The 16,633-nt window shown below is 41.2% G+C and overlaps 1 protein-coding gene across 1 annotated transcript in view; it reads right to left on the bottom strand.

Annotated features, from left to right (window-relative positions):
• The window catches only part of FAT4 (FAT atypical cadherin 4), a 124,650-nt gene that overhangs the window by 37,919 nt on the left and 70,098 nt on the right, over nucleotides 1-16,633 (bottom strand). Inside the window, exons 5-6 of the mRNA XM_041482301.1 lie at nucleotides 12,827-13,749; nucleotides 11,938-12,112 (exon numbers count right to left, since the gene is read on the bottom strand). Coding sequence (XP_041338235.1) covers nucleotides 11,938-12,112; nucleotides 12,827-13,749 — 1,098 coding nt within the window. The remainder of the gene's footprint in view (nucleotides 1-11,937; nucleotides 12,113-12,826; nucleotides 13,750-16,633) is intronic.

Genomic DNA, 16,633 nt, shown 5'->3' with positions numbered 1-16,633 from the left:
ATGCAGCGCAGTGTGGGCTCAGGGAAGGGACTCCACCAGCCAAGGCTGAGCAGCACACCAACAAAATTAGCTGGAGTAACATTAGTAACCCAGACCTCATCAACGTTAGCTTGTGGCTGCAGAGTGCTCACAGAGACATCCCAGAAGTCCCATTTTAATTCAGCTGTTTGTAACATCCCAAGTCACTGCTCCTCGGCTCTAAACCCCAAACCTTTCTCATCTTACTTGGATGGAAAAACTCACGTATTTACATTGGTTTCCTGTCTGTGTAGTTATCCAGATATGGTTTTTTTTTTCTCTAAGTAAAATATCACGTCCACAAATTTACTCCTTTATTCTATTACACCGAAAGACAAAGTTGCAATTTCACAGAGAGTCCTCAAAGCTTTTACTCAGTCGAAATTAAATGACTAGCTCACATTTCTGCAGTTACTGAGAAATATAAGAAGAGGAAATTACAAATGAAGTAATTTCATATGGAAAAGAAATAGCTCACGGCCAAATTCTACCGTCCTCAGTGAACTTCCAGTGAAAGCTGTGCTTGCATAAGGACGACAGAATTTGGCCCTTGGTAATAAGCAGGTTGTATAAAAAGTACATGTCATATTTGTGGTGAGAGAAGTAGTTTCCACGGTCAGGCTGAGTTCCAGATTTCTTAGTTTTGCTTCAATAGCAAATCTTCCCCAAGTCAGTTAATTCTTATTATGGCAGAGCATCACCCCTATTTTAATATTTTGCATAAATAACTGCAGTAAATTTAGTGTAAATTCTGCAATATTAGCCAAACACACAAGATGACCCCAAACCATTCTTAATAAACCAGACATGTTACAACCTATCTAAAATTGCTGTACACAGCCACACAAGCCTCTGAGTACTTTTAAAAACAGCCCTGAGGGCTAAAGCCACAAAGAAACATATACTTTTCCCTTAGTGAACTTGCATTAAAAATTTCTATGATTTTTCATGATAGCCTGAATTATTTTTCAGCAGAAGCAGCAAGTATTTCTTTGTCAGACACTCCTCATTTAGAGCATTTCTCTAGTGTCATACAACTAGCAGGTTTCTTTTCCAAATCCCAGAATACTATGTCTCACAGTCATAGAATGTCCAAATTGGAAAAAAGGTTTTCTAGAAGGATGGAGGAGTGAAGGAACCAAATGATGAATAAGGAAAGAACATAAAATTCAACTATGTTATCTAAATGGGAGAGATTGACTTGTCTGTTCCCATTCAGTGAGTATCACATCTTTAAAATGTATAAGATGGTGCCATTCATATATTATTGTCATTATAATTGTGAATTTCCCATCTCTGTGTGCTGAGGTCTGTTTCTGTGAACTGCACAGTTTATTTCCTAGGTGGCAGCTGTACATATACACTAAGCAGACAGTCCCACAAACGTCCACACACGTCATTGCTGAAATAGAGATTAACCTGGGATAGTGTCAAAATAGTAACACTGAGTTCAGGGGGAAAATTGCTTCCCACGGATGTTCTTCCAAAAATTTCAGCTTTTTTGCTTACATCTGCAAGTAAACATGTGTCTGGGGATGAAGAGAAGGAGCAGACCTTGGGAGCCTGTGGTGGAGGATGAGTTACAGAGAGAGGTTATGAAAGGCCACCTTGGGCTGGGCCAGCACTGGGCTGTGGCTCCTCTCTCTGCATGGGACACTGGGGGAAGTGACATGAAGAAAAAGCTATGGGGAATGTGGGTCAGGCAGGCAGCAGCATGGGACAGGATGTCTCTTGTCCCAGCAAGATGGGACTGCTGAAGAGCTACGAGCAGGTTTTCTGCTCCATTCACCCATGCTTGCTTGAGGCTGATCACCACAAGAAATATGATGATATTTCTAATTTTTTACTTTAAAGAGTTGTAACGAGTGCTCACAATTTTTCCCTCTCCCTGTCCAGGAGAGGTGAGATGAAAAATATTGGCTCTGTGCAGTAATTCAAACAGAAGAAAGGAAAAAGAATGCAGGGAGGTGACAGTGGGGAGAAATGCCATTTAACCTGACAATCTCTGCTTTTCAAATGCTGGATAACCAGCAAAGAGAGGTAAATACACCTTTCTGGATTAACTCATGATAAGCCACTCATTGCCCTCACTTGTGCTGATGCTTCAAAGACACAAAGCCACCCACAAGGGATGCACCTAAATATTGTATTTGCGGGGTACCCCAACGAAGGAAGGAATGATGAATCTGACTCCATGTTCTCAGAAGGCTAATTTATTATTTTAAAATACTATATTATATTAAAGAATACTAAACTAAACTATACTAAAGAATACAGAAAGGATACTTACAGAAGGCTAAAAAGATAATAATGAAAACTCGTGACTCTCTCCAGAGCCCTGACACAGCTTGACCCTGATTGCCAATGAGTCAAAATAATTCACACAAAACCAATGAAACCATCACCTGTTGGATAAACAATCTCCAACCACATTCCAAAGCAGAAAAACACAGGAGAAGCAATGACATAATATTGTTTTCTTTTTTCTCTGAGGATTCTCAGCTTCCCAGGAGAGAAATCCTGGGTAAAGGGATTTTTCCAGAAAATATGACTGCCACACCTAAAGACAGCTTTCACTTTTGCCTCGGTCCATCCATGCAGCCTTGGAAGAAGGGAGCACCATGTGCTTGTCCCTTGTTCTGGGGAATCGGGAAGGTGAGCTGTTTGGGCTCCCTGGAATCCCCCAACATGTGGCAGCATCTACTCTGGTACATGTTCAGCTCTCCACACCACATCTGCGTGACTGGGGAATGATCAGAGCACTTAGTGCACTGGGACAGCAAGAAAAAGCCATGAAAGGAAACTTGCAAAGCCATTTAAGTTCTTCAAGAAAGCTCAGGAAGAGATGATGCTATTGGAAATTATCTCGGCTGCATGGTGCTGTTTGGCTCACAGCAAAAATTAGAAATAGGAGAATGTGTCCAGCACACCATCCACATATTGTTTGAAGCCTTAATGGTTTCTAGGTTCTGTCTGCACCATGCTTAGCACAGCAGATAGTAAAACCATCATTCCTTTCAAAAACCAGGAACTCGGAAGTTTTTGCCAGCATTAAAATATCAAAATCACGTGTTAGAAAACTAACAGTAAACTTAGGCAAAAACCCCACAGACACATTTCACTAAAATGAAAAAAAAAAGGATTAAAATTAAATGAGTCTAAATGACTAATCAAGACTCATCCTGCAAGCAGTTTACCATGTTTTGTGGTAAATTAAACACATCATTATCCTGAAAATTGGAAAGCGATTTAACAGAAATGGAATTTTTGCCTCAGTGAAACGCGTTGCTTTGCAACAAAGCGGATTTCACTTCTCCAGTCAAACACTCAGTGAATGAGTCCCAGGACTAGGAGTTGTACGTGTTATCACAGAGAATTAACTTTTTCACTTAAGTAAACAAGGCCTTTCTCACAATAAAGTGGCCAATCTTTCTAAATGCATTCAAATGCAGACGGAGTGTGCTGAGCCTCACTCAGCTGGTGAGTTTTAAAATAAACACAGAGCTACATTAAGTGAAAACGCAACTAGCCTGCATTACACTTTGCATTTCTAGTGCACATGAGGCTTGATTTGGAACATGGAAGACTTTAACGAATTTTCCAAGAACACAGAAGAAAACTGCATCTGTGAAATGAGAAAAAGTAGTCCTTTCTACTTTTTCTACAAGATTGCACCACAAATATTTGTCCTGGCTGGGTATGTTGACTGTGTTTTGTTTCCTTCTTACTCAATTTTTCACCACAGGCTGTCATGCTAAGTCTTAAAAAAAAAAACAACTGGTGAACCTAGATTATTTTGAGACAAAAGCTGAAATAAGTGGCCAATAGAAGATATTAAAAAGTTAGAAGCAGTCTGTACTCTCAATCAGTTCAGTGGGTGACTGAATGAGACATGCAGGAAACTCAGATTTTCAAAATTTCTGAGTGTATCAAATTTGAGTTTATCTCATAGTTAGGTACAAAGCACTAGTTGATCCCAAAGCTGATTTAACAGAACTTGAATTTCAAAAACCAAGGGAATAGATTGATAGTTGGGACAGATCTTTACTTTTGCAAGGATTATCTAACAAGAAAAAAAAAAAAAACCGGGGACTTTCCGTACTACATCAGGTATTAGAAAATAGAATATCAACCCCCATCTAGCAGCCTAAACAAGCTGGGAGCAAATAGAACTAAATCTGAGAACATAAAAAGTGAAAACAAAATAATAAATTATTCACTAGACCAAAGACCAACCTTGTTCAAGCAACAGCACATCCAGCCACACTTAGGCTGGTACATGTACATGAACACAGAAACTCATGCCTGTTCTGAGAGTGCAAAAGAAAACTGTCCCAAAACAAGTGATACACGATGGGATCTCTCATTGGTCTTACCCACATGGGTTCTAAATTGGGATACCAAAATTCCTGACTGACTGCATCCTACAGATTCATTAAGCTTCGGAGCTTCAGGACAGGGGCAACATCACACTGCAAGAAATGTAACACACTGTTGAAAGAACAGGAGTTGCAGGCACACAGAGAGGCAATTTTAAGGCCTCTGGTGTATATACACATTTCCCTATCCCTGTTTTCTTCCTCTGATCAGAAGCTGTTTCCTGCAGCTGTTAACCCAGAGAGGTAAAAAAAAAAAAAGCTGGAGCGCTTTTACAGACCTACAGGAACAAAGACACAGACTGAGAACAAAACCCATGCAATAAAGAAAAAGTATAATATACTAGCACAGAATAAGTATAATGTATATTTAGCACACCTTCAAGATGTTCAACAACCTCACATGTACATACGGCATGTTTCTTAGCCAGAACTGCATTTATTTCCAGAGCAAGAATTTGCCTTCTACCAAATGTTTTAAAATAAGAACAATTAAGGAAAATGCTGAACTTAATGTTCATAAAAATCATGGAACATGACAGATTGTAAGGATGCAAGGAAGAAATTGTTCCCTGCGAGGGTGGCAGAGCCTTGGCATGGTTTGCCCAGGGAAGCTGTGGCTGCCACATCCCTGGAAGTGTCCCAGGCCAGCTTGGAGTGACCTGCCCCAACGGAAGGTGCCCCTGACTGTGGCAGCAGGTTGGAATTCGATGAGATTTAAGGTCCCTTCCATCCTGAATCATTTTGTGATCTCCCTGTGCCTGCAGAAAGCAAGAGGTGCTGGAAGAGTGGGCATGGCCATGTGCCCCACCCAAGTCCTCTGGCGGCAGAAGTGAGATTGAAAGAAAGTGGAACGGCAACTCAGGAGAAAGGCAGAGCTGCTAAAATAATTATTTCCTTAAAACCACCAAATTACTCCTCCTTGTTACAAGTTATTGCGGTAAACAGAAAAAACAGAGAAGCTGGCTCCTGTAGGGACTGCTGACTAAGGTAATTTTTGACAGCTTGTGACTCCTGAATATCCCACAGTGAAATTCCTGTAATGCACAATTTTGAATTACGCTTTAAAAACACCCTGTATAAATAGAGAAGATTAACCAGCAGGCTAAGTGTTCAGGCCATATGTGCATGTTTTACTTGTTTTCTCCTTGCAATTAAGGCTTCCTGAAACTGTAGCTTTGTATTTGAAGACTGAGCTAGCAGACTTACAATTTATAAGGTGTAATGTTTAATTTAAAAAACGGTTTAAGATCACCAAGGCTGGAAAAGTCTTAGTATTTCTCAACGGCTGATAAACTGCTTAACAACTACTCTAAGTACTCTTCTGCAAAACAGATTACATTCAGAGATCTCATTAGCAGCTATGAAATAGAATTTCACAGGCAAGTGATGTAAGCAGAACAATTGAAAATTAAGTTTGATGTAAAGTTCCAAACTAATCAGAGCAAGATGTATGAACGAAGAGGTAAGGGAGGAAGTGTCATGGCTTGAAAACTGAAAAACAGACAATTCCTTCTAACTTGAAAATTTTAAAATATTAAGCATTATCTTCTAGCTTGTTTTCCAGTTTAAATAAATGAACCTGGATTTTCTTTTTTTAAGAGATATACCTGTTTTTTTTTCCCTGAAACTAGTTTGAGTTAGCTTGAAAATTAAGTGCTAAGCATTTTTTTAATCTGAGTGAAAATCTTTCCTTGTTTTCACAGGTATTTCAGCCTGAGCAGGCCAGCCTGAGCCTATTTCCAGCCTGAATATAAATTTCTCCTGCACCCCACCCCAGAGGAACTTATATACTTGGATTTAGCCCAGAGACTCTTGCTGGACTATGTAGAAAACAGTGCTCTAATAATGAAGTTTTAAGTCCAAGAAGAGGACTAAATGCCTCAAATGCCATTCGGGGTCTCTGTATTGTGCATCTCGGGGGGGGGGGGGGTGGTTCTCTGAGGGGATGGGCTAAAGCCCTCATCTCCTTTGGGGAGGAAACACGTCACATCCCACAGACTCTGACATGCTCTCTTCCCTAACAATAATTTGTCAGGGAATCTTGGACTGACTCTGCCACAAACGCTCTTTCCTAAGTAGCTTTTGGAGCTTTTGTCTTCCAGGGAAAAATGTCAAAGTGCTAACAGTTTCTAGGCTCTGTGATGGGGCAAGACCCTGCTATTACATTGCCACAACCACAAAATGCCACTCTCAATTCTCTTGTCTGCTGATTTTAGAGGATGGTAAGACAATATGAACCCTATAAACTCATTGATGAGTGTCACCATCTCAGTTCTCCCAAGGTGCCATTTAGAAATAAATTTAAAAATCAGGCAAAACTACTGCATCAACAATTTTAGTATCAGTATTAAAAGAGGAAAAATAATAAAGCCAGGGAAATAGAAAACCACTAAAACTAGGCTAGAGCAGACAGCACTGACACAAGGAAGAGCTTCCATGTGTACAAGGAAATAAATGGAGCTGGGACAGAACCCAAAATTCATTTTGAAACAGCTGTGCCATAAAACAAGACCACAGAAGAGAGCAATCCTTCTGTCAACTGCTAAGCACCAAGGTGAGCAGGCATCAGCTTCATTTAGCTCACAAAAACTTCAGCAATGGGTGTGTTTAGATATTGCACAAAAAACCTGGCAAACAGGACATCTCTAGCTGAAAAAAGCGAATTGCTTGTTTGTTTTGACAGCACCAAAATTTTAAAATAGCTAAATTTGTTCTAAAAATAATATTTGTTATTTTCAGGCAACATCTTTTCACACTGCAGGTTCTATGTTAGGTAAAAATACAGTGTCTGCTAAGGAAACAGGATGAGTACAAATGTCTTTAAGTCTAGCCACTTAAATCTCAACACACTGTTGAGTCTTAAGACTTTCTAAACATTACTAGAAAATACAGCTGTCCTTTTACTGTTGGGAAATATCTTGAAATGTGTTAAAAAACCAACACAACTGCACTGTCATCTTCCATTTGATTTTAGGATTGAAGGGAACCAAAAGCCTAGCTCAGAAGAGAATTCCTGAGAAGGATATAACCTCTCTACTTGGTTGCCCTCCTACATTCTTGAAGGAAAGAATGCATAAGTCAGGGACTAACATTTCCTAAAGAAAAAACATATGGTTGTTTTTCATCCAGGCCAGAGATGTATACAAAGAACAGCTAACTAAATATAATAACCATTCACTGATTCATTTCTTTCAGGACTATTTATCTAAATCAGTAAACAGGTTATTTAAGAAAATAAAATAAACCCCTCCCCAAAACACAGGAACACAGCTTCTAATTAGAAACATCACGATTTGATTTTGGTTTTATTGTGGCCATGTGCCATTCTGACTAACCTAATCAAGAGATGGTGGCTGCAGTTTATTTAAACAGTAGTCCTGGGCAGTGAGCAGGTTTCCAGATGTGCTACTCCACATCCCTGCAATCAATAAATAAAAGGAGGACTGTTGGAATGCTAACATTTGTCCAGAAAATTGCTCAAAGAGTTAAAGACACGGATGATAAAAGCAGCTGCACCAGTTCTTGTCATGCTGCCAGAGTTGAATGTTTACCTAGTGCCGCATCCCCACCAGATGGGGTGGAAAAAAAAAGGGCAGAAAGTCTCTTTTCCCAACCATTTTGCCATGAAGAAAGGTACAGCAAAGCAGAACAGATTTATGTGGTAGAAGCAGACCTGTGAAGACACATTCAAATAGTTGTGTGTAGGTTTCTTGGCGTTTATGTTAGACATTCTGGGGCAGCATCTGCAATCTAAACACTATCCTGTTATTCCACAGTCCATCACTTTGCCTGTCGCTGTATTTATAATTCATGCACTCAGGTCTCACAGCTTGCGCTGCAAGAGGGACTCTGAATTGGGATGGCTAAGCTTTGGGGTTGAATTATGTTTTATTTCTCGACCAAAGCCACAGGTGTACAGCTCTGGAAGATGCTGAATGTTCCCAGTGATGGATGCTCTATGTGTCCTCATAAATCCCCCCTGCCTAGAGCGGTGGCCGAGTACCCGCAGTGAGAGCACCGTGGAAGTGCAGAAGTGAGGGAAGAGTGATGATAAACCAAGGTAGGAATCAAAACCCTTTGTGCAGCCTGCCTTGTGGAAACTGGGCACGAGGCAGGCTGCACGGACACAAATCACTGAGCTGAGTGCCAGAAGTTGTTTTGTCCGTCCTTTCCCTCCCCCAGCATGCAGGGAAGACTCTCCACCGACCCGCGATCCACCCTGAGGACCGAGCAGAGGATTAGCAGCCAAGGCCAAGGAATAGCTGGGCTAGAGCCAAGACAATGCATCGATCATGACTGACTTCCCTGGGCCTGAGGGGAGCCCTTGCTTGGGAAAGCACTTCAACAACTGCCTGGATTTCCATTGCTGGGGCACGTGGTCCCATGGCGGTCGCCCACCTGACACGTCCCCAGTGCTTATGAGCAGCTCAGCTCTTCATAACTCACAAGTCTTCTCACGTGCCCAGGGCTAAGATGTGCTCTGGGAGAGCACAGAGATCCCTGAGGGTACAGGCACTGTGTCATTGCAGCCCCACTGGCTCCACACTTTACCACGTCCTAATCCTTCCCTTGCTGTTACACTCAGCGTACCTGCTGCCAAAACATGCTGTAAATCTATAAAGGTGCATTGGATGGACACCTCGAGATAAAAATAATGAAAAATTACAACTCATCCTTCTTCCAGCAACTTCCCTTACACAGGCTAAGGTAACACAGCAAGAATCCACAGTCACAATTTGATGAAGTGAAAATAAACATAAGAAAAGCAAGAAATCCTTGATTATGGATAAGGAGACCAGGAAGACAGCCAAAACTAAGTTGGGAATCCATTAGTTCTTATGTCTAAGAGTGCTTCTAAGTATGTAGTGTGTCTGCTTCCTGGAAAGAACAGGAAGAGTTGGCATAGACTTCTTTAGGAGCAGGATATCATCTCTGAATGTTTTAAACCAGTCAGTGCAGCCTATTAAAATTGAGATGCAGACCCTAAGAAAAATGGGAAGAGGGCTGGACAGACAGTATGTTGCTCCTGATGGACTTTTCCTGAGTTAACTGCATCTGGATGCATACCATGATTTTTATCTGTAAAAAAACCCCAAACCTTAAATCAGATGTTCCATATATGGCAAGACTGTTTTTTGGGCTGCTAAAGACTACTTGAAAGACTGTTTGTTGCAGCTAATAGAAGCCAACATCAAAGTGGAAAGGATAATACCTTTTCCTTGATTTCTTTTCAAATATAATATGGATGTGGACAATTTCAGACAAGTCTGCTTTTTTCAACACTTTGTGAGGCACAGCTTCCTTACCTGTTTTGCATGAGTATTTCTGGATGAATGGTCTGTATGCAAAATCCTTCTTACTAAGAACTATCAAACAAACACAAACTAAGAGACTCAGTAGAAATGGTTATGTTAGGCAAAGAGCTGGACATGCCTCTGAGAGTTTCTTGTATAAACATTTAGCAGCTGCTCAAGAACATAAATACTCCAAACGCTTTTATTATCCATTTCAAGACTGTGTCATTCCCACCTTTTTTGCCAGTGTGGCAGGAAATACATCATTTAATGAAACAAGAACTGACTAGCAGCAGCCAGTGTGGTACCACCTGGATATCTATTATGCCTATGGTTCCCATCCCATTTGCATGAAATCAAGTTAAGTTTTGCCACTGATTTCTACTGAAGACTTTCACTTTCCCATGATTTAGATAAATCATGACTAGCATAGTTTTCAATGTGTTTTTTGCTGGTATGAATTCAGAACAAGTCTTCAGCGCAACCAGAAGATGATAGCTAATGTTATTCACCAGCCTGGCTGAAAATTATCCCAAATCATACCAGCTGTGGATTAGATAGGTTGTAAACTGAAGCACAGTAGAGCAGCTACATTTAGCTTTAAGTTACTACTGAACAGCTGCTGCTGAACACGCTTGCTAGTACACTTTAACACTGGCAGGAGGGCATGGGAACTTGTGAGTTAGCTTTAAAGAACATAGCAAATTTAAAAAGGAAGTTTCAAACAGTATTTAATCAGTGCGATATCTACACGTTTAAACACAGGAACTCATAAAACATGCTGCTGTTCTTGTCAGCCACTTATGGCAAAGGTCCCATGTTCACTTCATGGATTAACGTCTCCCTGGATTACCTGAAACTCAGAGATCTCCTGACACAGGTAAATATTTTCATTTGGGACTGGGGGATTTAACTGTTGGTCAAATCTCCTGGATTGTGTGGGGTTTTTAGGAACCAGAGTCCAGGTAAAGCCCATGCTCTGGTCAAACTCTTGGCTTACACGCAGTGCTAGGTGAGGGATACAGCTGAGTTCTGCTCCCCTCCCTCTTCCAAGAAGGACAATAATTGTTGACTGCAAGATACCACTTTTATCAGTTCAGTCTTTGGGTGTTTTGCTCTGTACAGCCCTCACTGACTTCAGCCAGCTTGGACTGAGAGACCTAAGAGACATCAAGACAAATCCAGCCTCGGCTTCTGAAGGAACATAAGGACATTCAAGCCCAAGCAAGTCCTAGTCACAAGTGAGCAGTTTGAGGCTACAGAGTAATAGAAAGCCAGTGTAAAAACCATAAAGCACACAGCTAGAGATAACTGTGTACAAGACAAATGATACCTCAAGCCTTAAAATTGTGTTTTTCTGCTTCAGCTGTGCTCAGGCTGTGGAATACCTGAGCACTGCTGCAACAGGAAAATACAAGCCATAGCTGTTGTCACTGGCACAAGATACTGAACACAGCATGGCAGAAAACAAAACTGTATTCACTTGTCAACAAGTCAGCTCTGCTTCTATTTTTACTGCTAGAAAGCAGGAACAAGTTCTGCAGTAAATTAAATCCATCAAACCATAGGAGACTGGAGATTAGTCCAAAGTATGATGCAGGATGTCTTTGTTAATAATACTCACACCAAAATCTGAAACCAAAATTTTGGGCTTGGACACCTCAAGTGAAAGTGTAATTAATCTTCATAACAAGACTTCATGTCCTGTTTTAAATGAAAGAACTTGGAATACATTTGGTATTGTGGTGCAAAGATATGACTGGATGCTGAGCAAAGCAGAATATTAAAATATTGAAATGCAAATTTTTATTTCTTTTCAGGGCTAAGATTTCAGCAGGATTAACTGAGTAGCCCGTAGCTGTTTTGTGGCCACTGATGTGACCTCTGCACATTTGTGATACCAACATTATACAGGGTTCTGTTGCTATTTAAATTGTTTTTTTGTAGTCATGCATGAAGTTCTTATTACTTAGGTTGGACCACTTATTACTGCAGGGCAAAAATCCACCTACCTAAATCTGTAGCGAGCTCCACCAACAGCAGACAACTGGACATAGGAATAAAATCCTGATTTCCAGAAACCAAATTCCCTTTGACATCAGGTAAGCCCAGCTCTCCCCACAGAGACACGACTTCCCAACCTCCATCCACTGACGTTTCAGACCACCACGAAAACATTTATTTACTGTCCAGAATGCGATGTTTCCCACACGAGCTCAGCAGAAGAGATGCTCTGGTTGCCTCACCTGCATCAGCAGCTGTGACCAGCAGCAGGTACTGCTCCTTGGCCTCCCGGTCCAGGCTCCGCACCAGGCGCAGCTCTCCGCTGCCCGACAGGGTGAAGGCTCCCTCCTCATTGCCAGCCACCAGCACGTAGGTCAGCTTGCTGTTCAGCCCCTGGTCGTCATCCCTTGCTACAACCTACACAAGCAACGTAAACAGAACAGATTATCAAAGACTGTAAAATTATATTGGGATAGAGGAAGCATTCTCTGTGACAATGATCCAAATTAACGGGTTGAATTAATGCTAATGCTACAAGTATAAATTAGCTGTAATTGAAAAAAAAAAAACAACACAGTGGTGGTGGATTTAAAAAGCATAGTTTGAAAATACTAAATAGCTGATTATTTATTTTTCTCAAGTTTAAACACAGTTAAGACTGTGTTGGGGCTCAGTGAAAAACACAAATGACCTGGTATAAGCTAAGCTCTGTATGAGAGCAAGCACCGCACGCCCTGCTGTCGGATTCCATTTAGTTCTCTCTCAGTATTTGGCACACAGCATCATCCCGTGTAGGCAATGACCAGATTGAGAGATTTGTTGCATGGAAGCTGAGAATGAGATGAGAGGATAGAGCAGACTCCCAAAGTCCCGGTGGAAGGGTGAGGATAGGCAGGGAAAACACAAACAGAACTCCAAAGAATAATATTAACTTTTGGTAACAAAAAAACCCACCCATACAAAGAAAAAGGAAAACAAGCCAACAGAGACTGCAAATTCAATTAAAGCCAAGAGGCAACTCCTGCACTGTTTTGCCCCTTTTTAATTTTGGAGGAAGGACACTGTGCATTAGTACCACATAGGCATGCCAGTAATTGTCAGAGACACGTATTTATTGCTGAATGTACCCACCTGAAGGATAACTTTTGGGAGCGTCTCCAGATTCTCAGGGACATTCACAGAGTAGGGGGAAAGCTCAAACGTGGGAATGAAATCATTGACATCCTTCAGGACAATACTGACTGTCGTGGTATCGGTCCTGGGGCTGCTCCCACGGTCAGATGACTGAACAGTCAGTGTGTAGGAGGGCTTCTTCTCTCTGTCCAAAGGCTTGGCCACAGTGATCACCCCCGTCACAGAATCGATCCGAAACTCATTGCTGGCATCCCCATTCACGATGGCGTAGCGGACCTGCCCGTTTGTCCCCTCATCTCCATCAGCAGCCAACACCTGGATTAAATCCGTCCCTGTCAAAGTATTTTCTGCCACCTCCACTTTGTAAAGCTTCTGGGCAAAGAGCGGGTTGTTGTCATTAATGTCCAGGACTATGACCACCACATCTGTTGACGAAGAAAGGGACGGCTGGCCCTTGTCTGTGGCTACCACAGTCAAGGTGTAGTTGGCCACGGCTTCTCTGTCGAGCTCCCCGGTGAGCCTCACCTCCCCATCAATGGTGCCGATGCTGAACTTGTTTCCCGGAGGCCGGAGCAGGCTGTACTCGATGTAGCTGTTGGGACCGCTGTCGGGATCCGTGGCCTGCGCTTTGAACACCACTGTGTCTATGGGCGTGTTCTCCGGCACGTAGGTCAGCTTCGGGGAGATAAAGCTCGGGGGGCTGTCGTTCACGTCCAGCAGAATGATGGAAACTTGGGCTGTGCTGGTGTACCTGGAGGCTGGCAGGGGGGCCATGTCGTGGACTTGCACGACGAGGCTGTAGAAGGACTGGCTTTCCCGATCCAAGGGCTGCCGGATACTCAGCACCCCACGGTTGTCGATGCCAAACTGCCCCACGCTGTCCCCAGATGCGATGCTGAAGGACAGCTGAGAGTTGGGACCTGGTTGGGGAGGGAGAAGAAAGGTAGATAACATGACTTCATCCCACTGGTATCCCCTAAGTATCAATATTTCTGGCCTCATTTCCACAAAGGAAATTTTCCTTCACTTTCCTACAGAAATGAGGACTGTACAACCACGTTGAGTGTTCACACTCCTCACCACCATTGGAGTGTTGAGCCTCCTCACCACCATTTTTTGAATCCATCTGCTAATTTCAGCCAAGTTTCACAGTGAAGCAGAAGCCTTTGAAATTATTATTTTCTGACAAGATAATATTCATGAAAGAGAGAGGGAGGATGTTCATTGGAGAGGCCACAGAGGGGACGATTGGCAGGGTTCATCTCTGCTTTTCATTCAGCAGGAGCTCCACAGTGGCACCAAAAGTAATTTCTCCCCATCTACAAGGGTTAGGGATAAAGGATTTGAAGGGTTTTCCTTCAGAAACCAAGACTCAGTAGTTCTCTGCTCACTGAACATCTGGTTTCCTCTGTTCTTCCCAGTTCAACTGAGCAACATTATTATTAATGTAATTATTTCATGAATTTTTCCACTCAATTAAAAAAAGCCACAAGCAGAAACTCCCAAGCCTAGCGGGAGCAAGCCAAGAGTGAATACTGGGGAAAGGTATGCTTCCCATATATGGCATGGTATTCCAAAATATCAAATGAACAGCCCTCACTCATCTCATGATCAAAACATAACCAGCAATTATGGTCAGGGGAGAGATTTATCATTCCAGTAAGGGAAATGCATCCTGAACCTGGACAGGGCTGTGAAATATACTTAAACATTCCTTGTAGGAAACAATGTGTGCTACTGCGTCAATTCCACAGTTCACTCTAAACAACTAATTATTGGGAACATCCAAATGTGGAAAAAGTTCTCTCCTCCATCTATCTTACCCCTATTTTAATTAATTTCAAAAATTGTTCTTGCTTTGTGTATTCAAGACTGCGTTTAGGATTAGTAAATTAACCATTAACTACTAATTTACCTCTCAAACTAGCTTGTTCATGCAAAGAAAGCTGCCCACTTCACTGATTGCTGTGCGTTTTGTCATTTTTACTCAGAAGCTCTTTTCTCTCTGAGTGAATTGCTTTGATAATAAAATTATCCCTGCATTAGATTTATTTAATGTCTGCTGTTTATTATGCTCAGACTTGAGAAATCTAGTCTTATGTGTCTTTCCCCCAGTGGCTACTGTAATTGGCATCCCTCTCTCTCCTTCCTCCTGTAGGAGTCAAATTATAAAATGAATAGAACCAAACATGAAAGACAAAATATTTGAATGCAGTTAAAGAAATTAGTACATTTATCTGACAGATATTAGTGTTTCTCCATTACTTTGATCAAATGAAGGACGGTGAAAGTTTAATGCTACTTTGCTTTTTGTTCAGTTGTATTTTCAAATGACTAATTATATGTATGAAAGTCTTGATTTCAGTAAAGTACTTTCTGGCAATTCAAGATTTTTGGAGATGGGTAGGATTTGGGTCCTGCAAAAGAAAATGAGTTTAAAAAATACTTTATTTCCCTCTCTCCCCTCCAGTGTTTTCTATGGTGTTTATTCCTAAGAAAAAATTGTTTTGTTATTCTTTATCTCACCTCCATGAACATTTCATTCTTTGTCCTGTATTCTAATAGGTTTCCATGCTGCTAATGCTTATATAAATTAAACTATGAAACAGAAGAATTGCCTAAATATCAGTGGAGCCAGGAAGGGCACTTAATGAACTATTCTCTTTTTAAACACAGCATGCCAAGCTGGCATTGTGCACCTCATCCATCCCCCCTTCCAAGGTTTGGAGCTGGGCTTTTCTTAGGGAGAATGTAGGGAAATCCTCTTTGCTGAACCTTAGGTTTATTTAATCCAAGGGTTCATCTGATAAAACTCTGAAAGAGCAGACATGGAGTCACCAATTTCATGACAACACTCTTCTAAAGGGTTTTGTTTCTATTTTTATTTATTTACTAATAAGACTAAAAAAAAACCAACAAAACTACTTCCCCCTGCCATTCTATAAATACCTACAGAATTCAGCTGGGAAATTACACCAGCTTTGCCTGGAGGAATACGTAACCAAAATTTTAACAAACTGACAAACATGCGTGTGCATGTGTTTTCCTGTAAACTCTTTGATGAAAAAAAAAATCTGAATTTCAAAATGAATCAGTTTAAGGTAACTGAGTTTTTTAGTACATATTATTATATTATTAAATATCCAGGAGCTGTAGCTGATATTTGCTATGGACCTGTATATGAAACAGTCCAAGCTGAGATAAACAGCTGCTGTTTCCCAAGGGGTGTGCTGAAAAAGAAAATGAAAATTGGAGCAGCTTCACTATCACCACATTTCTGTCTTTTATCAGTGTTTATCCTAAAACAACAGCCATACCTCATTATAAAACAATGTCTTTTCAGAGCTCTTTCAAACTATAGGATCATGTAACATAAATAATCAACAAAATTATATTGGTATTGGATGCATTATCTGTGAGCACATGGAGAAGAGTATAATACTAGCACTAGTTATTTCTGTGCTCTAGATAAACATAAGACAACACAAGATAAGTTTGGGCTTGAAACAGAAACAACAATAGATCATAACATTTGCTTAAGTTACAGTCCTATGGGAGAACTCAACCTGGCATGCTCTTGGAATGATATTTCTGCCCTATTAATTTTGAATCCAGCCTGCTAGAAAAGCAAGCGTGCCAGAAAATATAAAAGGCAAGATATCTGACTTCTTGTTGCATTGCTCCTCAAGTACTCATTTGCCTCCCTGATAACTGAGTGTGTGATGAATGTGAATTGATATGTCAGTGCTATGATAAAGTTCCCATCCACTGTGCACAGATGGAAATTAATGTATGAGGTGCAAG

The sequence above is a fragment of the Pyrgilauda ruficollis genome, unplaced genomic scaffold, assembly GCF_017590135.1.
Source record: "Pyrgilauda ruficollis isolate IOZ18807 unplaced genomic scaffold, ASM1759013v1 scaffold58, whole genome shotgun sequence".
In the NCBI taxonomy this organism is placed as follows: Eukaryota; Metazoa; Chordata; class Aves; order Passeriformes; family Passeridae; genus Pyrgilauda; species Pyrgilauda ruficollis.
The sequence above is the reverse complement of the archived record's forward strand: the minus strand, read 5'-3'. Positions and strand labels throughout refer to the sequence as shown.